This window comes from Equus asinus, chromosome 14 (genome assembly GCF_041296235.1).
Source record: "Equus asinus isolate D_3611 breed Donkey chromosome 14, EquAss-T2T_v2, whole genome shotgun sequence".
Taxonomy (NCBI): Eukaryota; Metazoa; Chordata; class Mammalia; order Perissodactyla; family Equidae; genus Equus; species Equus asinus.
The window spans coordinates 13,719,967-13,743,695 of record NC_091803.1 but is presented as its reverse complement, the minus strand read 5'-3'; the positions used below and the strand labels follow the sequence as shown (position 1 = coordinate 13,743,695).

At 42.9% G+C, this 23,729-nt stretch overlaps 1 protein-coding gene across 2 annotated transcripts; it reads right to left on the bottom strand.

Moving 5' to 3' along the window:
• Nucleotides 1-62: 62 nt before the first annotated feature.
• On the bottom strand, nucleotides 63-22,155 carry ZKSCAN1 (zinc finger with KRAB and SCAN domains 1). 2 transcript variants are annotated; one of them, XM_070484310.1, is made up of 6 exons: nucleotides 21,720-22,155; nucleotides 12,894-13,410; nucleotides 12,489-12,642; nucleotides 10,100-10,191; nucleotides 9,699-9,825; nucleotides 63-7,248 (listed from the first exon to the last, which is right to left on the bottom strand). In XM_070484310.1, the coding sequence occupies exons 2-6, from the start codon at nucleotides 13,317-13,319 to the stop codon at nucleotides 6,356-6,358; spliced, it is 1,692 nt and encodes a 563-aa protein (XP_070340411.1). In that variant the 5' UTR covers nucleotides 13,320-13,410; nucleotides 21,720-22,155; the 3' UTR covers nucleotides 63-6,355. The 2 variants fall into 2 exon arrangements, with proteins under 2 accessions (XP_070340411.1, XP_070340412.1); XM_070484311.1 differs by lacking the exons at nucleotides 9,699-9,825; nucleotides 10,100-10,191.
• Nucleotides 22,156-23,729: the final 1,574 nt, after the last annotated feature.

Genomic DNA, 23,729 nt, shown 5'->3' with positions numbered 1-23,729 from the left:
CTTTACCCAAAACATGTGTATTCACACAACCAAGGATGACAAAAAAAACCAAGCGCCACAAATACTGCCACCTAGAGATGATAATTTATTGTTTTACCATGACCCAGAAGAGAAACAACATAAAGAGAATATTTATTACAAATCCCCACAATTTCCTTCCCCAACCTCACTACTCTAGCATTTGTCAGACACCACCGGCCTCCTAAAATGGACCATTGACTATAAATGCATATAAATTTCCTTTTGCTGCCATGTCTCATGATTGAAACTTTAATCCTCAATCAAGGTTTCAAATGATTATTTTCAGTGGAGGAGTTCCTTAGTTTCTAAAAAAACAAACCACTTTTCCTCTAAGATTCCATTATTTATTGAAAGAAGCCTTTCTAGAAAAGTTAATGAGGATTTTAAATGAACAAATTTAATTTAAAATCACTTACTGAACATCTACCAAGCATCTGGACTCTTCAAAGACTAGCGAAATGAAAAGGCCAGGTTTTAACAGCAATAACTTAATTCTGCAGGTATTTAAAGACAAGTAAGTTTCTTCTTTTGGTCTAATTTATTCTAAACTAAGAAACTAGGAACTGACACAACAGGAAAGGGTTGTTTTATCCAGTCTACAGATAAACAAGACAATGCCTGAGTTAGCTCTCTATATAGATTTAGGCTTATCATGTCGAGTTGGTTGTAATAATCTATATTTAACTAAAAGTTAATAAAAATACATACGTTCATTTTAAAATAATTACTGATTTTGCTTGCATATCACCCTTTACCCCTAAACTCATAGATTTTTAGAACAAGATTTTCCTGCATAATCACAATCGGCTTCCTCCCACCCCGCCCCCCTCACGTATTTGCTTTCACGTAAGAACCCCGCCTACCAGCAGAAGCATCTCAGTCTAACACGCTCCGCCGGACTGAAACCTTCCTTCAGCTGCTAAGTGGTTGAGCTGAGGAGGAAGGCGAGCGAGCACTGACGCAACACATCCCCAAGTTTCTCTCCTCTCCCTTCGCCAGGCGTCGTCGGCACTATTCCTCCTCAGCTGGGAGCAGGCGCTGTTAAAAACCTCCTCCCCTCGCTCCTTCCTAAAACACCTGACCTCGTCGGGAGACAAAATGACAGAGATTTGGGGCGACTGGGGTTGCCTAGTCCCTTCCCTGGACCAAAGGAACTTAAAACCTAAATCTGAAACTGGAATGAAATCCGAGTTTCAATCCCACCTTTCAATCACTCACAGATTTCATTCTTTATATCTTAAAACACTCAGCCTCACTGCTTAATGAGTGCTTGGCTGAAGGGATAAAATTTAATTTCAAGACCAATTAACTTTGCTGATTACTGTGTAAATACTTCATGATTCTTTAGTAAATGGAGGTGAGAATCTCAAAGATTAAAAAAAAAAAAAGCTGTTAAAATCACAGCAGACCATTGTTTAGAAGTCAACCTAATGCCCAATCTTTACCTTCCGCTGTTTTAGGATGAGAAAAACTTGGTTTGTGGTATCCACTACTAAACAGAACCAGACAACATGAAACTAAGTTCTCATGTTAAGACATTCTGTATTATGAGATGTCCGAAGTATTTCCCAAACTTCTGTTTGACCTGCAGAATTGGAGATGGCTTACCTCCATATAACTTCAAGTTTGTTTCACAATGCTTTGAAAAGTAAAACAGATAATTTCATTTTCAGATAGAATAAAAAATTAATTTGAATAGCAAAATAAGTAACTGCTTTTAAATGTGCAAGTGTGTTCATTCTAAAAATGAAACATAAATCTGTTACGAAATTTTTCAAATAATGCTTTTTAGTAAATTCTCCAGTAGCAGTTGAAATAAAAATCTACTCTAACTTCTATGAAAAGACCTATTTATACCACTTAATTTCCTTTTTTCTGATTCTGTATTTCACTGGGCAATCTGTAGACCCTCATTTGGTTTCCCAGATGGAGAACCCCAGCCCCCTCATAAACATTTCTGAGAAGTTGCTCAGAGTGGGACACACAAAAATACAGCTCCCCTGGCAAGTACTGTGGTCACTGTCTGATTACATTTTAACACTGTTACTCCAATTCACACAACGAACCTTCCAGGAGGTGGCAGGATGAACCTGGTTAGCTAGCTTTAGATGCGTACATCAGGATGACCAGACCCTGCAATAAAAGGTGATCGATTCTAGGATAAAAACTAGAAAAGAATTCTTTCACAGCTATGAATCTTCACAAGTCCTCTCTCCTAATCATCATAAACCGGGGAAGAAATGGGAGCAGGGACGGCACGCAGGAGCACAGACAAGAATATTGCAAAATGCTTCTCAAGCCTTATCAGGAAAACTTTCTGTAATGCCAGGAACTGGAGGCATCTGTGCCTATTTTCCAGGAAAGAGTCCACCTTGGTGTTTCCCTATCCCAAATTTTCTAAGCACAAGGATTTAAGAGTTAGTGGGGGAAGCAGGACTATGGTTTACAGAATCCGGTCAAGTTAAGTGGTCCCACTGGCCTTTCCAGTATACTCCCTCCTCTAGATTCATGGAGAAGACCCTCTTTCTCCCCAGACAAGCTCTGAGAACCTGTTCTCTTTGTTTGAAATGGTGATCTGGCAGCTAAGAGGTTAACTTCCTGGCTTTGAAGAGAAAACTCTCAGGAAGCTACAGATGTTTACAGGAATTGTTCCATTTGAGTGCCCTATGAACTTGTCTCTCCTAACAATCGACTACCCTCCTCTCCAGATCTGATAAGCACCAAACTATGGAAATTTTTTCTCATTTTCCTCCTCCTCAGTTCTGTGAACTGATTTTTTGTCTATAACCACATCGACTTTTTCACTACTCACTCCAAAACTTTGCTCTCTTGGAGTGATGTGTTCTGTCAAATAGATTAAAATAAAATACACTATCTGTTTACAGAGAATATACAGAATAACAACAGGGGCTGGAGGTACAAAACACAAGACACTGACATCATGGTCATACAAAATATATAGAAGTACCCAACATTAACAATTTTTGTAAGAAGCACATTTTGCTATTTCTTTAGCATTTCCCCACATTGTTTTCTTCTGCGGATCCTCTGGAGTTAAGATTGAGTTTCCTCTGCAGTGTTTCTGAAATTCGTTATATGACTGGAACGTACTGACGGAATTCATTTTCTGTCCAAAGCAACGAGTGCTATACGTGAAAGTTTTCCTCACATATAATGTTAGTAAAGTTTATTTACAGTGTAAGCTTTCTGACGCTAAGGGCTGAGATGTGATTAAAGGCTTTGCCATATTTATCACATTCAAGAGATTCCTTTCTGGAATGAATTCTCTGATATATGTTAAGATGTGAACTGTCTCACATATCAAACACGTCCTCTCTGTACATATTTAGCACAGTTTCACCTTTATGCCTTTAATAAAAAACTAAGTGCCTTACATATCAAGATGCCTCACGCATCTGTATTCAGGCTTTAGCCTTGACGGCCAGGCTGGAGTAGAAACAAATACCCCACAACCTGAAGAATTTTACCTCTCTTCCTGGCAAGGTTAAGGTATATTTTTAAAAACCCTTCAAAAACTTCCATTAGGTCAACTAGCATACTAATGGTTAACTGTAGAGTACTTAAACTGTTGACAGACTTCAGCCAGTCAAGAACTTTCGAGTGACTATCCTGAGCACTAATTAGATGTTGTAAGCCTGTTTGACCATGACCCAATTACACTCTGCACTGAGCAGCAGGTAAAGGAATGCAATGCAAATAAGCTTTAATAAACAGCTGTAACCCGTTTTCTTCAGAAAACATATCTTCAAACAGCTGCTTCAAGGCTGAAGATCTGAATGAAGCAACCCCAGGGGCAACCACACATAGTCAGCACACTGTCCCAGTAAAACGGGAATTAAATGTGGGGGCTCAGGTTATATTTAACTTCCACTTAAAAAAAAAACAAAAATGATGGCTGACTTACGCCAGCATGTAGTTGCGGTTGAAAAAGGCCCACCTGGAACCGAGCAAAGTTCTTTCCCTCTTAAGAACAGTCAGTGCTTTGATCAGTGCCTGGGGGTAAGTACCTCACTGCCTTCAGTCGCTTCCCAGCAGCCAAAGTTGTAGCTCAAAAGCACCAGCGGTTGTTCTATGCAATCATCGCTGCGGCTCGCTCTTTGAAGAAAATCCTGAAAGCATTTTTTTCTACCTTCACTTTACTGTAAAGAGTTACTTACATAAACTCTTTGGGAGTATCTCGTCTGTTTTTCTTAAACTGGATGGATAGGAACATTCTGGTCAGCAGCTGACTTCCTTGAAGTTTCCCCACGCAACATGATGAAACTGCTTCGAAGCTACAGGGAAGTTGTGGTTGGTCCAAGTAGTAAAGCCAAGACAAAAAAAAAAAAAAGAATTACTGCTGTGCAGAACTGTAGTTTAGTCTAGAGCTGAGGCCACAGCTGCTCCGATCCCGCTGGCTCCCCATAAAGCCATGCTGTCTCCCATGAGGAGCTGGTTCCTGTTTAGTGAACAACTGCTGAATCCTAGTTTCAGTTCTGTTTCTCGATGGGAGACCTCAAACTCTATGTGGGGTTCTCCCATTATGGGGAGTCTTCAGGTTTGGTCTTAGCCTATGTTTCTAAGTTCCTGCAGGGCTGTCCACAATCATTTGCGTGCTCTCATGAGCAGTCATCTCTACCCAAGTCCCTAATGAGTACCCGTGGAGCGCATGATACTTGGGTCTCCTGTATGTGTATCCCAAACCAGTCTCTGTCACTAGTTTTGAGGCAGCCAATTGCATCCTCCTGCGCAGATGATGGAAAAGCTCAAAGTTTCATAACCTCACCTCAGTCTTTAGTGATGAGAAGCAGAAAAGACCCTTGCAGTATGACTACGATACAGTTAACCACATCCTAGCGTGTTGGTGAACTTCACAGAGCAACAACGTGTTTAGTAACTGCCAGCTAACGATGTCAAATGCTTTTGCAAAGTTTCTGGAAAGTGTGGGGAAAAAATGCTCCCTGCAACTTTCCTTTTTCTGAAAAAGCAACAAAAATCACATCTTCTGAACTATATTATGTAAAGTTACAAATGATTCAGAAAGTGCCCAAATCATCAGGTTGTTCAGCTGCTGACTGAAGAGAACTCTGGCTAAGATCTTTACCGTAGAAAGATGTCAAGAAATGGCCTTAGTAAGTGTTCATAGTTTTCTTCTTTAAGATGACGACAACAGAGTCATTTCTGACATTCCATGGTACTCACTCACCGATCCATGTTTAGAAAGAGTCTATGCAGGCAGCCAACCAGCACCTTTCTTTTATATTTAGGACAAAAATAGCATCAGACCCTTGAGGGTTAGCATGCCTCAGGCTCTGAAGGTCCTCTTCAAAAGCTGGGTCAGGCTACTACACTTCAGGTACTCATGACTCACAGGGCTTTATCATAAATGCAAAAGTCCTGTTGGAAGTCAGGCAGAATGAGTGCCTCTTCTGCGTTCAGCACTGTGTCCAGTGCTGTGGGGGATATAAACACATCCCTTGACAACGGAAGCATCTCTTTTGGGGGGTGATGAAAACTTTCAGACACAAAACCATGAAGGATTAGAAGAGAGTGTACAATCAAGTGCTAACTTGTGGAGAAATGCATTTAGGAGTGCGATAGTGCTTTAGGGATTTCTAGAAGGGAGAGAAGTGTTTTGAATCATTGTTGCCATTTCAGTAGAATTTCTCTCAGTGATGAGGATAGAACCATCTACATGTGTTGCAGTCCTTTGGAACTGTAGACTGGTGCACGTACTCTCTCTTTCAGGAAGAGACAGAAATCTTTGGTTTAATACTCATCAGCACAGTCCTCGATTTCCATAGCTTTGGTAGGCTACCAGTGATCATATATATAACTTACTGTATATATAACTAGTTTGAGCAGCATGTCCCAATGGAGTTTTTGTTTTTTAACTGTTCCTCTTTTTTGAGAAATAAGGTACAGCCAGATGGCGGCCAGGCAGGGCTTGTTTGCAGCAAGCAGCTTTTTAACCTTGGTATCATTTTCAGAGCCAATCTTAATCTTTCAATCATATATTATGGTTGCTGAGAGTCCAATAGCGCCTTAGAGGTATCCTCATTACTGAAAAGCTTGACATTTTAGTGTGTGTGCTTTCATCTCGTGTGGAAAGAGCATGTCGATTATCCAGGACTAGCTTTCCCCTGCAGGGGCTGTGTGGAAGAACTAGATGCCCACAGACTGCGAAGGCAAAACACTGCTGATGTAACTACAAGGATCCTTAGTGTGATTTTTTAAAATCTGTTGAAGCTGTTTCTTTCCCCTCCACGGGCACACATCTCTGAGATAATTTTAGAAACGAAAGGGGGAAATGGCTTGTTGACAAACTCTTGCTTTACACACAGCTTTTCAGGAACGCTCCAAACGCATCGAGGGAGGCCGGGCTGTACTCGGAGGCGCGCTCTCTGGTGTGGATTCTGTGGTGCAGAGTGAGCGTCGAGCTCCGGGTGAAGGCCTTGCCGCACTTAGTGCACTTATAGGGCTTTTCTCGGGTGTGAATCCTCCGGTGCAGAATAAGGTATGAGTTTCGGTTGAAAGCTTTTCCACACTCGCTACATTCATAGGGCTTTTCCCCTGTGTGGATCCTCTGATGTTTAGTGAGGTCTGAGCTCTGGCTGAAGGCCTTCCCACACTCATTACATTCGTAAGGTTTCTCTCCGGAGTGGATTCGCTGATGTAGAATGAGATTCGAACTATGACTGAAGGCTTTGCCACACTCGTTACATTCATGAGGTTTCTCTCCTGTGTGGATTCTCTGATGGAGGACAAGGTTTGAGTTAAGACTGAAGGCTTTCCCACACTCACTACATTCATAGGGCTTTTCTCCAGTGTGGATTATTTTATGGCGAATAAGGCTTGAACTCCTTGTGAAGCATTTACCACATTCATCACACCTATGAGACTTGGCTCCTGTCGGAACTTCCTCAGGGGTGTTAAAGTTTGAGCTCAAACTGAAGCTTCTTCCCAATCCTTTACCCTTCTCCCTTGGACCTCTCTCTCCCGTGGTGGGTTTTTTTTCCTTGACTGTAGCTGGCCCTGAATCTTTCTTTTCTTTTCCAGTTTTCTCCTCAGGGTTTCTTAGCTGCCTTTCTGCTATTCTGCCCTGCTGTTCACGTTTTTCTCCAAAGTCTTTCTGGAATCTTCCTGTTGTCTCCCCACGTGATGCTGAGTCTTCTGCAATTTCAGCCTTTGAGGTTGACTCCTCATTCTCATTCCTGTTTTCACAACCTGACACAATAAATACAAAATACAAATAGCATCTTTTTCTTTTCAATATAATCAGCTGACAGTGTTTTTCAGAAAGCTTCTACATGCCTGCAAAATGACCTCATAATATTAATCAGAGATAAAGTAGGAGAAAAATAAGGAAAAAAAATAGGGACAGCAGGGAGTAGAGCTGGGAAGTGAGAGGGCACGCAAAGAGTGGAGAAGACAACAAAGGGAGTGTGCAGAGGGGACGGGAATGAACAGCCATGCTGGGGAATGAGCAGAGGGGACAGAACCAGTAAAGGAAGGAAGGGAGGCAGAATTAACACGAGAGGTCACAATTCACAGTTCTACTGTTGGGCACCTGATAACTAATTTGAAGGAATATACATTTAAAAAATCATATTTCATTTCTAATGCAAGCATTTATGAGTTAAAAACAAAAAGAATGGATAGATCTTTCCCAGAAAATATTAAGTGGTATTAGCAGAAAGAAAGGAACACAGTTAATAAAGGAAAAGTGAATACTCCTCCAATTATGTGAAACTTTTATCAATAAGGTCATGGTTAATGGGAAAAACAAGGAGCTCCGAACTTAGCAGTTATAAGGACCTTCAGACAAAGGAAATCATTTCTCTTCACCATGGGGGACAGCAGAGAGCTGCCAGTGCTCAACCAGGAGAGATGAGGGCGAAGAAGCTGGGTGGGGCATTAGTAAACATAATTAAATCCTTCACTGACAGACAACTGAGAATAATTGCGAACAGAAGAGAAACCGAAAACAATGCTGGAGACAGGCATGGAGACAACAGAAGAAAACAAAATTTTACAAATGCAGAGCTGATCCTCTCATTTCAGCAATCACATATTAAATGCTGGAATATATTTTTGCTGTAGCCTGCTACATTCTGTGTGTCACTTTGTTTTCTAAGTAGAGACTGAAAATTCTTCAATAAACACACAATATTTTACATATGTTTACATTTGTCTAGGAATAAAACAAAAATATCCCAATTCTACTTTTTTTTACTTGGCCTTCAGAAACCTCTCCAGGTAGGTCTGCACCATCCCAAGAGGCCCCTGAATGCAGCTACTGAGGGAGCTAAATACTATCTAACTCCTGACTTGAGTGATGCACCAGCTTTTTTTTTTTTTTGGAGGAAGATCAGCCTTGAGCTAACATCTGCTGCTAATCCTCCTCTTTTTGCTGAGGAAGACTGGCCCTGAGCTAACATCCATGACCATCTTCCTCTACTTTATATGTGGGATGCCTACTACAGCATGGCTTGTCAAGCGGTGCCAAGTCCGCACCCAGGATCTGAACAGGCGAAACCCAGGCCGCCAAAGTGGAATGTGAGCACTTGACCACTGTGCCACCGGGCCCGCCCCTGACTTGAGTGATGAAATTACCATAAATACTGAACCAATTTTAAGGAAGAGGAAATCGGTCCACTTCTTTTGAATTCCAAGCCAAGCTCCTGACGGTCTAGATAATTCCCAGACTATTCCCAATGTCTTTTTTTAAAAGCTATTGCAGAGTAAGCAATACCCAGCTCATAAATACAGATCAGTTCTTTGGCTTAACTTTCATCTAGTCCAAAGGGCAGTTACCAAGAAGCCATAAACCCCAGTTACTCCTATGGCTCAAAACGAAACCTGACGTTTCTTTGCTAACACCCTGTCTTTCTTCATGGTTTCCCTTCATCCACCCTCCCTCTGCCCTCCCCAGGCAGAAGTCTCACTGTGGACTTCCCCGTGGTAAGACTCCTTTGAGAGCTGCGTTGCGGTATATCTCCCAGGGGCTGAGATCTAGCAGAGACAAATGGGAACATCTGTCAATTGTGGTACCTCACAGACCTTCTTCATTCTTATTACACACCCAGGAGCCAGAGCTCTTCAAAGATTCCCATTAGTTTTGACACTGGGAATCCCGATCATGAGGGAGGCGTGGGTGCAGGTTCACGGAATTATATAAAGCTGTCGCGGAGCAGTGCTCACTGGATGGAAGAAGACACAGAGTCCATGGAAGGATGTTGGTAGGTTCAGGAGCATGATCCCGGATTACGGTTAGAGAGATGATCAGTTCTCACCTGGCCCTTTATACCAGGAAATACAGATACTGTCAGATGCCCCGACAGAGGCGCCTAAACTAACCCCTGAGGAGTGGAGAAGAATCCTCCCAGGTAACGGAGTGGCTGAAGAGGTAAGGACAAGAACGCAAGAGTATTTCTGACTTCAAATAGCAAAAACTACCTAGAGGGAAAAAATCCACCTGGAATCAGGGAGTCAAAGCACCAGGCTTTTGGGGTTAAATGAATACAAATGTTCTGATTCTCTATCTGGTCTGAAGAAAGGGGCTCAGTGGTCTCTAAATCCTGGTTAACACTCAACTGAACACATCAGAGATCCCACAACTAACAAGAAAACAGGCAAAACAATCTTATCAGACAATAATCCTGCATCAGTCTTACCCTGGGAAAACACGTTCCCATAATTCTCCTGCCTGTTGTCCCTATTGAGATTCCTCCGAGCCAGGTTCTGACATCCCCATTCCTCCAGGATGAGGGACACGGCCATGTCCTCGATCTTCACCATTGCCTGAAATAATGAGATCCCCACACTCAGTTCTCCCGAAGCTCAGGGACAATCCCACTGCCCAAACCTGGAGTCAGGGACAGAGTTGACTACAAACCTACAGGATGCTGGGAAAGAAAAGGTGACCATGCCAGGCTCTGGTGCATGGAGCGGGGAGTGAGGCTGCTCTGTGGGCAGGGGCATCAAGAGTGAGTGTCCTGAGTGGAGACTGCTAAAAGAGCTCCAGAAGAGAGGCAGATATGAGGGACTCAGGAGGGCAGAGGGGCCCACAGCTCACCTGGGAATCTGCCGTGAATAGTGCAGATGCCATCGCCTGGTCTCGGGGACTCCCCTCATTATGAGGGGCAGGAACGTGGGTGGCAGGGAGAGCTGAGGGAGGAGAAAGGAGCTGTGAGTAAAACCAGCTCTGCTCTGGGCCTCCCCTCGAAGAAGGGCCCAGGGGACTCTCTTTCCTGCACCAGCATGCTTGATATTCAACGTTCAACTACAGAATAGATAACCACAGAGAACATGAAGAAAAACCATGACCTCTACATTCCCAAGACTTCTAGTCTTAAGCAAGAGTCACAAGGAATCATATAAGGGTCCTTAAAATCACCTGGTCCAACCCCTTTATTTTAAAGGGGAAACTGAAGCCCTGAGGAAACTGAAGTCCTGAGAGGGTAAATGACTCGTCTAATGTCACACAGTTAAGAATGGCAGAACCAGAACCAGAACCCAGGTTCCTATTCTCAGCTACAGAAGTGGGTAACATTTAGCCCATGATTCAAGTCTGGGTCATAATTTAATTTTCTCCAGTGTAAGGAACAGTACCAGGACACGAGAATCCCATTTAGTTGTGAAAAACACACCACGGCTTTAAAAATCTTTAGCTGTAGGATCTTGAAACACAGGGTAAGAAGGGGATCATCTTACTTCTGGGTAAGTTTTTCCATTTCCATCCCTCTACTTTTCTCTCTCACTGAACCAAAGAGTTTTTTGATAAAATGTATACACGGTTCAAATGTTGACAAGACATTTACAAGAGTACAAAGGCCTGGGTTGACACTCATCTAACCAGACATCTATAACATAGTGAATGATCACACTAATTGCAGTGTGTAAGAGCAAGTAGAACAATTTTCAAGTGCGAAATTGAAATCCTCCCTTGCCAAGTAATAATAGATTTGGAAATGTTACTGCTAAACAGGTAATGTTACTGAGCTGCAAAGATATTAGGGAAATGAATTTGAAACTGAATTACTAAACCTTGCACCTATTTCAGAACTTACAATAATAAGACAAGCTAAGTAAAATGTACAAAAAGATCGAGTACCCAGCACTTCAACTTTCTGACAGTTAGGAGCACTCCGGAAGACGAAGCGCACAAAGAAGAAATTAAGAATGAGTGCGTATGCCTCAATTCGTTGAGGAACTCTGTACTAAGTAATAAGTGTATGTACCAGGGTCTCTGAAACTAATTCTGGCAACCTGAAGCTCTAATCTGGCACTTAAAACCATGAATATCCTCCTCAATTTCCTGATTTTCCCCTGTGGAGTGTCGAGAGACCCTGTAATCCCTGGAAGGGGTTGGGTGGACAGTGGTGGATGACATCACAGTGCATTGGTATATGTGGATTTCTCCAGCACGTGAATGCTGGCTATCCTCCAGGATATACAGACAAGAATGCTTCCTTAAGTGCTAATATTCCTACCCCAAATGTCATCACAAATAGACACACTGGCTAAGGAATGTGCCTTTATCAACTCTTCTTGGACAACTATAATTTTAGTATGTTATTGTTTATACTGATATCCTATGCACCTACTTTGATTTTAAAACTGGATAAAGATATTGTTAAAAGTCCCTCAAAGGAAAAAAAATTAAAACTGAGTTTTATTTATATGACCCTGAAGTGATTTTTTTCCCCATCATGTTCCTCACCCAAAAACAAAATATTTTTTCCATTGTTTGAAATTTCTAAAAGAAACCTAGAAGAGAGAAGTTACAGAATATTTTTATACATTTTAAATAAAATAAATTTTTCTTTTGGAAGGAAAATTTTTGTTTTTTTGAGGAAGATTAGCCCTGAGCTAACATCTGCTGCCAATCCTCCTCTTTTTGCTGAGGAAGACTGGCCCTGAGTTAACATCCGTGCCCACCTTCCTCTACTTTATATGTGGGACATCTACCACTTGCCAAGCGGTGCCATGTCCGCACCTGGGATCTGAACCCGTGAACCCCGGGCCGCCGAAGGGGAACGTGTGCATTTAACTGCTGCGCCACCAGGCCGGCCCTAATAAAATGAATTTTAAAGATGATCCTTTTTTAACATAATTTATGACATACTAGGGTGTTTCAAAACCCAGGCTGAAAATATATCATCTCTTCCCAGCACTTTCCTATAAAAAAAATCTGCTAGACATCCAGAATGCTGACAATTCAGTAAATAATGTAATGTCCACCCAAGTTCACTATGCACATTTCATGTAACTCGTTAGTAACATTATTTGACTCCTGAGATTCGTCTGTAAGTTATATTTCTCTTCACGTTTAATAATGATGACAACCATGTATAATGATAAAAACAGCATGCTTCTTTATTACAGGCACTTAGCAACACAGAGAGGGCACGCCCACACGAAACAGTCTGCATCTTTCTCCCACATGAAGATTTGCTTCTTACCTCGTGACTGTAAGAGGCGGGGTTTCCGAGATGAATGCTTGAAATGGGACTGGGCAGCTTCAGGATGAAGGTCAAAGCTCGAGGACTCCTGTACTGGATCCAGAGGCACCATCCCCCTTGCGAGCATCTCAGGTCCATGAACTTGACCTGGGACCTGAGGGACAAACAGGTTGGGCTCACGGGTAAATCGTGTTTTAACAGGAATTTAAACAAATGGAAAAACCATTATGTATACCAGTGGATGCAGTGGGGAGAAGGCCAGAATACTTTTTAATATCCAAACCGAGCTGGGAGAATAACCACCACAAAGACTACTCACATTAGATTTAAATGAGTAACTTTCTCTTTGTTCCAGTCTCAAAGTCCACGTGCTGCTCACATACAATAGGTTCCACTCCTTCTTACCTGCTGTCCTGATAAATCAAGCTCCAAATCTTCCAGAAGGGTCACAGCCTCCTCCCCACTATCGGGACGGTACTCCTGCAGCCAGACCTGGAGCTCCTTGGGCAGAATGGAAAGGAACTGCTCCAGCACGAGCAGCTCCAGAATCTGCTCCTTGGTGTTTATCTCTGGTCGTAGCCACTGATGACAAAGTTCTTTCAGTCGACTCAGAGCCTCTCGAGGCCCAAAAGTGTTCTGGTAACAGAAGTGCCTGAAACGTTGGCGGAATATCTCCGGGTCAGGAGGAGGGGTCTCCTGCAGGCTGGAATCCTGCCCCCACATGTGGTCCTCCTCATCTTCCTCTTCCACCTTCACTATGACAATGCCATCCTTCTCCTGGGCAGCCTGGGGGGAGAGACCCGTGGCTTCCCTTGATTCAGCAGTCATCATTCAGGCTCGGGGAACCGACTTGATCCAAATAGGGTCTGTGCTCTCCTTTCTGTCCTAGGAGATGTTTCTGGTACTTGTTTCTGCACTATTCCTGAGGTATTGAAAAAAGTTATTAGCACCTTTATGAAAAGTGAACTGTGCTGCTAACCCTTCATACAAGGCTTCACATCAAGGCGCTAAGAATGCCTCTGAACAGTAAAGGGGGAAAAAAAGCCTCAGGGCTGCACTGTTTTCACTGTCACTTCGTTTTCACTGTCACTCTGTATATTAAGGCTTGCAAACAGAAACCTCCAACAGGCGAATTCCACCCTCAGGGTGTTTGTCGAGTCTGAGCACCTTACCTCCAGGAGGACAGCAGGTTGTGACATCAGGTGTTTAAACTGCTTAGCCCAGGAGAGCTGAAGGTCAGCAGGGTGCCAGGCACCAGGCTCCACACAGGGCACGCAAAATGGCATATCCTGCCACAATAACCCCAGCAGGTGGGCACAAGTGCTAGTACCACTTTACAGATGACGTGACTGAAGCTTAGATAACTTCATTTGCTCGCTAGCAGGTGGTTACCTACGCGGTGGACTCAACATTCAAGCCAAATTTGAAGTCCTGCCCTTGCCAATCTACCACCTGGCTACTTCTATTATTTCTTCTTTTTTTTTAAGATTTTATTTTTTCCCTTTTCTCCCCAAAGTCCCCCGGTACATAGTTGTATATTTTTCATTGTGGGTCCTTCTAGTTGTGGCATGTGGGACGCTGCCTCAGCGTGGTCTGATGAGCAGTGCCATGTCCGCACCCAGGATTTGAACCAACGAAACGCTGGGCCGCCTGCAGCAGAGCGCGCGAACTTAACCACTCGGCCACGGGGACAGCCCCTATTTCTATTATTTCTATAGGTGCCTTAGTCAGTCTAAAGCTGTGGTCTTCAAAGCACAAGATGATCTACCGTGGGTACAGAAAGAAAACGTCAGAATGCCTATTTATATTGTAAGCATTAGAGAAATTAAGCATATTTTATGTACAAATTGACACGAACAACCTCACTTGGTCTACATGTTGAACTGCCCCATGTCACACAGGGTGTATGATACATCCCAAAGGAAGAGTGGGAGCCCCCTCCCCCCCGTACAGAGATGCCCTCATTCACTCGTTCACTTTTAGGTACTGTGGTGTTTCCCAATTTACCTGAGAACACTTAACGGAAATAATGGATTATTTTTATCCAGCCTTAACTAATGGCCTTCCTAAAAGAGACAAGCATGGGGGGGTGGGTGGAATGGGTGAAGGGGGTCAAATGACACAAACTTCCAGTTATAAGATAAATAAGTTGTGGGGATGTAATGCACAGCATGGTTACTATAGTTACTAATACCGTATTGGATATTTGAAAGTTGCTAAGAGAGAAGATTCTAGAAGTTCTCATCACAAGAAAAAAAATTTGTAACTATGGTGATGGATATTGACTTAGTGTAGTGATCATTTCGCAATATATACAACCAACAAATCACTATGTTGTATACCTGAAACTAATATAATGTTCTGTCAATTATATCTCAGAAAAAAAGAGAGACAAGCAGCTTTAAAGATTCTTCCAGAGAAACTACAATTAGAAGAAATACCAATGATGCAAACACACGTGAACAAGAAAATGGTACAGCTGAAGCTTCTATCTAGAGTAAGGTTCTACTCTGCCAGATTAGAGGGTGAAAACCAATGTGGCTCTAAATCAAACAAGAAGTCAACAAATAAGAAGGCAGCTCCTTAAGAAAACAAAACAGAGTGTGAAGAACTATTATGAGAACAGGTGTATGCTGGGAAATGTTTCCACTGTTAAGTAGTTTTAACTGCCAAAAATTGTACTAAGTATCCTGGAAAAATCCTTATTACACATTTTAAAAACTTGGAGGGGCCAGTCCCGTGGCCAAGTGGTTAGGTCTATGCGCTCTGCTTCGGAGGCCCAGGGTTTCGCAGGTTCAGATCCGGGGCACAGACCTAGCACCACTCATCAAGCCATGCTGAGGTGGTGTCCCACACGGCAGAACTACAAGGACCTACAACTAGGAGATACAACTATGTACTTGGGGGCTTTGGGGAGAGAGAAGGAAAAAAAAAGATTGGCAACAGATGTTAGCTCAGGGCCAATCTTTAAAAAAAAACTTGGAAAAACTTCCTCATCTGTTTAAAAATGTTCCAAATCAAGAATTTTAGTGGGTCTTAGGCCTGTTTGTTAAAAATATAAAACACCTTTAGATTAGTTTGTAAGAACAGATGATTTAAGGGCATGGAAAATGGAACTGTACTAGCTGAATTTCAACAGCAACAAAAAGTTAGCGTGCTTGGTGGACAGGACCAAGCACGAGTTACTAAGCAGTCGACAATGCGTTTCTTCCATGTGAAGTGACAAATCTTTGGGAAGTATTTTTTTCACCTGTGCAGCCATCAAAATTAAGCACCAAATACAAGATAGAGTTTTAAAGACTGAGTATCCCAATGAGTTAAGCCAAGAGTTTTAGATCAGCAAAGCATTTTTAATTACATGGCTCTCACTAAAAAGTTATTAACAATTTTGGTGGGAAAGGAATCATGTACATTTAAAGCACAAAAATTATTTTTAAAGAGCACGATTTAATGTACTGTTTTATTATACAAAATGTTGGTGTCAACGCAAATAATCAATAATCAATGCATAAATCAAAATTGGGGTGAGTTTATTGTATGAGCCAGCCTGAGGACCATACAGCCTGAGAGAAGTAACCTCCACCAGGGGAAGAAGTGCTCCGAGGAAGAAGCGGCGTCTACAGAGCAGTTATACGCCATCTTGGAACAAGGAACACACACCAAGTATAACAGGAATTTCTCTTTTTTACTATAATCATAAGATGTCTTGCTAGCCCAACAGGTCAGTGGTCACGAGATGCACACAACAGGTCAGTTTGACCCTTAGTTTCTGGGAAGAAATGCTTATCTCTAAAGAAATGCTGATCTGGGGTGAGGCATACATCCCTATCTTTAAGGGCATTTTTCTTTGCTTTGGGATATTGTAAATGTTTAAAGCAGATGTACAAGGCATGCTGGACAGGCACGTCAGGTCATTCTCAAAAGCAAGGTCAGGCCGGATTAGTTTTAAACCAACTGGCTTCCTCATATGCCTCAATACGTTAACTGTTTTTAATTGCTTTTCATTTATTCATCATTGGTATAACAGTATATGTTTGTAATTTTTATAAATAGTTTTTACTGATAAGAATGTGACCAAAAAAGTTTGGACATGACTATGTTAATTACAGAAAATATGACTGTAATTTGAGATTTATCACAGGATTAGTTTTTCTTTCTCCTTTGTCCCTAATGAAAAATAGAAATTCTTATTACAATAGCAGTCTATAATAATAACAAAGAACATTACATTCAAAAAGGCTTTCTACATAAATGTAAGAAGATGTGGGAATCAAGTAATTTCTCTAATAATTTTAAACTAGCAAAAGTCCTATTGCAAACCATCTTCTAGCCATTCCCATCGACGGATTCCCTCAGACCTGTTTTGCACCCCAGCTTCCTTGCTGCAGTCTTAATATATTTTTTCAATTTCAGAGCAGCTTTACCTGCTTACAGCTACAATTATTCAACTTCCTAAACACTTCTGCAGATCTACAATATGCAAGGTGCCTGCTAGACTGAGGGGAATAAAAAGATGAGAAGCACGATTCCTATTTTTACATAAATAATTACAGTACAGAGAAGAAGGTGCCAACTGTTCTAAGGAGGTTTCAGTAGCAGTGCAAGAGGAGCCCTGAGAAGTAACTGACAGCCTTAATAAGACACCTTCTAGGAAGAGGCCCCCGGGAGCTGGGGCACAGAATAGCCAGAACCTCTATAGGAAGAGGCAGCAAGTTTGCCTAGTTTCTCCCCACTGGCTGCTAAATAGTTCCTATAAACCTTAGTTTCTTTCATTTCATTTTGAGAAGTCAAAAGAAACATGATCTTCTGCTATGCTTCCCACAATTATTTTCCACCACCCGAAGTCAGGCTCCATATCTCCTGCCTAGACTAGTGCCATAGTCCCGTATCGTTTCTCTAGATTCAGTTTCTCCCTGTTCCAATACCAACAATACACCAAGGTCAACAGAGTATTGCCAAAGTATGCTTCTGGCTATTCCCTCCTTCTTCTCAATTATTGTCAACGAATCCTCAATATCTACCAATTCAGTGTTCAGACAACACACTACACTACTTTTCTTAGTAGCAAGCCCCTATATTTCAGCCTGTCTGGCCTATTAATGATCCCCAAGCATGCAGTGTGATTTTTCATCCTCACTCTGCTGTGAACCATCTCCCACCGTATCAACTCTATGGGTCAAATTTTCACTCACCCTTCAAGATGTGTAATGTCTCCTGACATTCTGAATTAAATAAGGTATCTTCCTCCTTTGAACACCCTTAGTACTTTCTTTGTTCTATCTTATGGCACTTACATCCTCCTTGTATTATCACTATTTGGGTGACAGTTCCTATCTCCACTCCCAACTAAATTTTAAGCCCCTCAATGACAGGCACTCTTGTCTTTTTTGTAATCATCTCCTAGAGAACCTGGCAGAGTTTAATTCTGTTAAACTGAATAAAAGAAATAAGAACCACTCAAACTACCACAGCCCCCCCGCCATCTGCCTTTTGTGGCAATTAGTGATCAGACGTTCTACTAATATCTCAATCGCACAGGCTCAGATTCTCACCTTCCTTGCCCCCTCTCCTTACATGCATTCAGTGTCCAAGCACCAGGTAGAAGGAATTCTTCGTTCATATATATTTTTCTCCCTAGCTGTATGAAGTCCAGATTCCTCCCTTTGGTTCCCTGCCTTCATTTTCTTCCTCCCCACAATTCATCTCCTACCTTATTCTCAGATTCTTCTTCCTAAAACTCTATAGCCTTGCGTCAACACACCCCAGTACCTGGTCCCAGTTTCCCCTCCAGCTTCAGTTCCCATCAATGTCTCTCCCTCCCCCGCATGAACCTTCTCCATCCAGCAAGATGAGTCTACTCAGTATTTCCCATATTGCCCCTGTATTTTGATTGCTATCCTTTCCTCACATCACACTCAGTGCCTGGGATTTCCTTCCCAGTCTCTCTGCCTTTTCAAATCCTACTTCTCTGTCAGACCTAAGCTAAAATGCCACTTGCCTCTCATCACTGTTCAATTCAAGCCTCCCGGAGGCAGAATAGTAAGAGCCAACGTTTATTGAGGGCTTTCTCTGTACCAGGTATCATATGAAGCATTTCACACAGCTATCATCTCACTTTATAATGACAAACCTAAGGTTTACTGACATTAAATAACATACCCAAGGTCACACAGCAATTAAATGGCAGAGCCAGGATTTGAAATTAGGTCTATGGGACTCCTCACTTCAAGCTCTAACCATCATACCAAACTCACTCTGTCCCAACATGTGGGGTAAGGAAGGGCTTTTGTGTACATACAGAGTCCTTCTGAGAGGAAGACCCATGAAGGATGATCACTCAGGAATGGGCTTCACCTGCCACCCACTGTTTTCACTGGAGAGCTATGTGACTCAGGAGACACAGGAGGAGAAGCAAGTGGGAATCACCTAAAGTCTAACCAGGTGGGACCTTGAAACAGGATAACTGAACTGCTGCAGTAACTAGCCTAGCACTAGAAATCTCTATTTTTATGAAAATTCTATCCTGTCTCAGCTATAGTAAGGAGAATAAAAGGAATCTTCATTTGTGCCCACACTTAGGCCAGAGTTTTAAAGAGCAGAATACTCCTGGATCAGCGGGACTCAATAGGAAGACTCTGAGGAGGAAGTGAGACCTAAAGGGACAGAGACAAGGGCATGGGCATATGCCCTCTTCCCTCAATTGCGACAGGTCCTCTCCCCCATCTCCCAACATTTCTCTGCTCCTACTCTGGACAAGAGAAAGGTCACAACAGCAGTGGAAGGGCTGGGTTTTATTTTAGGTCTCCCAGAGGATCTGAGCACACAATCTTTTCTCCTTTCTCTAAACTCCTGGCCCTAATGGTCTCCACCTAGCATTTGATATGGAAGTTCTTAGGATGTTTCTTCCCCTGTAATTTAATTTTTCATGCCTTCTTTCTCAACCGGACTATTGTTAAGGGTATGCGTCTTTGTGCCTCTTAGACCACTCAGTATGCTTCCTTGCAAGCATCAGTTTTTAGAAAATACTTGACTGAATTTACAATGTCACTATTTTGTGCCTATTCATACAATGTTACCCTCAAATTAGCCCCACAGGCTACCACTTAGCAGCTCACCACTCATCAGGTGATGATTTGGGGCCGGTTCATCTCTCTATGCACATTTCTTTATCTGCACAACGGGGATGAAAAACAGTATTTACCTCAGAGTTGCTGTGAGGATTAAACGAGTTAACATATATAAGGCACTTAAAACAGTGTCTGGCATTTAGCAGGCACTAGAAAAGTATTTTAATTTTTGTTGATAAATTTACAAAATGTAACTGTATTTTGCAATTTTCAGCCTGCTGAGATTAAGCAATGGAAGAAATCCTATAATAGCAGCACAGGTTGGAACAGCTGAATTCCAGTCTCCCACAAATGAGTTACACATCCCCGAGTGAGTTATTTAACCTCTTGGGCACTCAGTATCCTTACCTGTCAAGTGTGTGTAAGCGGGGGAGGAGTGGAAAACTACCTCGGGGTCCCTTTAAGCTGACAACCATTCTGACACACTATCCAATATAGATAAGATTATCCCCCGCATGTGGTTCTCACCAAGAATACAAACGATTTTCTTACAAAAAGGGCTTGGAGTTACAAGCTCAGTTTATTCCAAAGGCTATTTTTCTAAACAGGTCAGTATCTTTTCCAGGGCGTAGTCTTAGAAGTTTAAACAAACCGCCCCCCTCCCATTTTTGAACAGAGCTATAAAATGTCTTAAAATATAAAAACATTTCCTTTAAAAGACAGCTACCTACCCAAAGAATATCGATACTATCTCAGAATGAAAAGGTAGGATTTAACCGTAACATTCATTTGTATTTAGATACCATATAAAGTTAGAAAAAATTTAAATGCTTAGATCACGTAGAGAACCAGCAAAAGACTATAGTACCAAGTAGCTAGCTTCTCTGTTTGTACTGTAAGATTGGTGAAAACTGCCTGAAATAATGAACAAGAATCCTGCATACAAACTTGGAGAAACATTCTGGGGCAAATTATCATTATGGTTCCCTATGTAGTAAAGTTACTTCTCCACATTTGGCTAGCATATATAGGAACAGTGCTTTGTTGATCTGGTTACAATGAATTCTCCACAATTCAATTCAACAAGTATTTATTGACCACCTCCAATCCGCCTAGCACTGGCCTGTACAATAAATGCTTTCTTTGGTCCCAGGCCATGTAACAGCCACTCTCTATAATGAAAGTATCTTATTGTGTACCGGAGGCACTGCAGGAAAGGGAAGGGAGGGGAGCAGTGTCAGGCTAAACGGTAGCTGAGTTTTTCAATTACACTGACCAAATCAAATGATTTCCAAGTTGGAAGGGACTTTTGAGAAAATCTAGTTAATTTTATTGATGACAAAATTGAGAGTTGGCCAAGTGTTTTGTCTTATCCAAGGTCACTCGGTTCATCAGGCTCCTAACAGCCTGTGCAATTTCCACAAATGCCCTTCGCTGTTCACCCACTCCAAGTCAAGCAGAGCAACCACCGAGAACTAAAAAATCCACCTAATCTTCCGGACAGCTCATTTTTAAAAAGCCTTCAAAATACTCATTAGCTGAAAGTGAGAGAGAGTGGGATGTACATAATCGCTACTAGATTTGAATCACTTCTTTCTCCATTCTGACTAGGCTTCAAAGACTCCTGAATCACCACTCGCGAGTGGGGGTGGGGTGAAAAGACACAGGTGATCTCGAAACACGTATGCGGCACCTCAAAACGCGTCCACTGCTCGGCCTTCCGCATTTTTCACCTCGAGGTCCTGGAAGACCCCGAAAAAAAAATCTCTCATTGGAATCAAAGCAAATGGCGACTTAGGAGGAGCAGAAAAATCAGACAGGGGTCGCTTCGCTCGCGATTCTCTGAAACGTCAAACGACGACAACGACACCGCGGGCGAGAGGCCCGAAGGGGCCGTAGACGCCTTCTCCCCAGGTCTCCGAGCTCCCCTGGACGCTAAGCCCTCGCCCCATCCCCGCCTGGTCCCGGGGTGGGGCGGGGACGTCCCCCCGGGGGACGGAGCTTCCTACAGCCGGGCCTGGGGAGGGGACAGGGTCACGGACTCTCGTCACACTCCGCCCGGGCGGCCTGCAGGGCAACCCGGGCCGCAGCTGCAGAGCCCACCCTCACGCACACACCCCTGCGGCCCCGCCCGCCCTCCCCCGAGGCCGGCCCCAAGTCTCACCGTGAGCCCCGGGAGCGGCCTGGGGACGCTGGGCGAGACAGGGGAGCTGACTCTGGGGCTCAGGCCGGCCGAAGGGCGCTGCACACGGACCTAGGCCCTCCCGACGCCTCGACACAGACACAATGAGTCACAAAGGCCGGAAGTGTGTCAGCACCTCGCCTTCCGGGACTGCGCGGCGCTTCCGGGTCCTCTCTAGGAGCGCGGGAGGATTTTGCATCTCGGTTCCCGAATTGCTAGACTGGGGACCTGCCCTCGGGGGATCAAGCCTCCAGCTTTGAAGTTCCCGTCCTCAGTTTGCGCGTCCGGAGTTAATGCCGGGGACGGACGAGAAGGGGGTTCAGGCTTTACGAGATACAAACAGACTGTCCAGCTCAAACACCTGTCCGTATGATGATTAGATTTCTCCTGTCTTTCCATGTCTGGCAGTCCTTGTAGTAATTATAGTTATTAGCAAGCAGTGATAATATTTAGTAATTGTATGTCTGTGACAGAGGTTCTGAAACAAGGCTGTAGACAGAGGAAGATCAAAGTGAAGCCAGGGGTGGCTGATTTCACAGAACTGCCATGGTAGCTTCTCTCGGGCCCTGGAGATTTCTGTCAGTCGAGAGGATGGTGTTTTCAAATACTTGACACAGCGGAGTTAGTTATGAGGTTCTGTGTTTTGCTCATGTGGCACATGCTATTATAATCAGTTTAAAGGAGGTTTCAGAGGAATAATAACAGACACTTTTGCCTTCAAGGTGCTTTAAAAACCTTCAACAATTATGGCCTTGACCTTTACCTGGCAAGGTAAGGCAGAAATAATGCTCCGCCTGCAAGGGTGACCACAAGCTTTAATGGCTGTGACTTTGTTCTACCTCCCAAAACAAGTACATGGGAAAGACTGAACTTAGTAGCTTGGTTGCATGACTCCTATTACGTGGGGGAGATTACTTTTTTTTTTAAGTAATTTTATTGGGATTATAAAGGTTTATACCTTTGTGTAATTTCAGGAGTACATTGTTGTTTATCAATTCCTGAATACACTTCATTGTGCTGGGGGAGACTACTCTTTACAAAATACTTGAAAACTAAAAAAAAAACAATTACAGTGTCATTAAATGAAAATTGCAAAATGGAGAAAAGCAATCACTTGTAATCCCTCCACCTTAACTGGACTATGATGGCTTTAATTTATCCCCTTCCCATCTGTTTTCATATGTGTGCATGTATTTTTCATTAATTGTGTTAAACATAGTTCAAAACTATCCTTGTAATGGATAGGTAGCTGGTGTGTGTGAAGTACCTGCCACGTTCATCCTGTGACCACTTTTTGGACCAGAGCTGATTGCATCACATTTGGGCACCTGATGGAAATACGGCTTATATAGATGCTGCCCATTGGAGCTATGGAGGTGGCCTGGCCTGAGAGCTCTGACTAATGGAACAGCAGGGATCCAAGGCAATTAGATCTCCTTCCTGGGGAGTTTAAATGTGAGACACACAGAAAGCTGGAGGCAAGCAGAAATCAGTAAGCAGAAGACATTACGTGATAGAAGCCATGAGGAAGCAGAGGCTTGAGTAGAGAGAAAAACAAACTGAGCTCTAGAAACAAATGCAGAGAAGGGCTGGTGCTCTACATGGCAGAGCGCACAGGAGGGAGCCCAGCCACCCAGTGCTGAGGGCCCACTGCATGATGAGGCGACAGCCTGAATAACCTTCAGGTCCCTGTGTTTTATTCTCTGCAGTGCTTGACTTTGCTGCATATGCCATTGCGCCCTGTCTCCGTCCTTCCCCACGTGTCCTTACAATAAATCCCTTGCCAATGAAGAGTCTAACTTTGTTCTTTGTCACCTGGAAAAGCCCTATGTGATTGATGTGAAATCATGTGTACACTTAAAAATGCTTAATATCATTAACATTTTAAATTTTGCTACACAGAATGGATAAGTATCATTTTAATAGCTTTATAGTATTCCATGGAGCAGCTATACCATTAATTATTTAATAATTCCTTTATTTCTAGACATG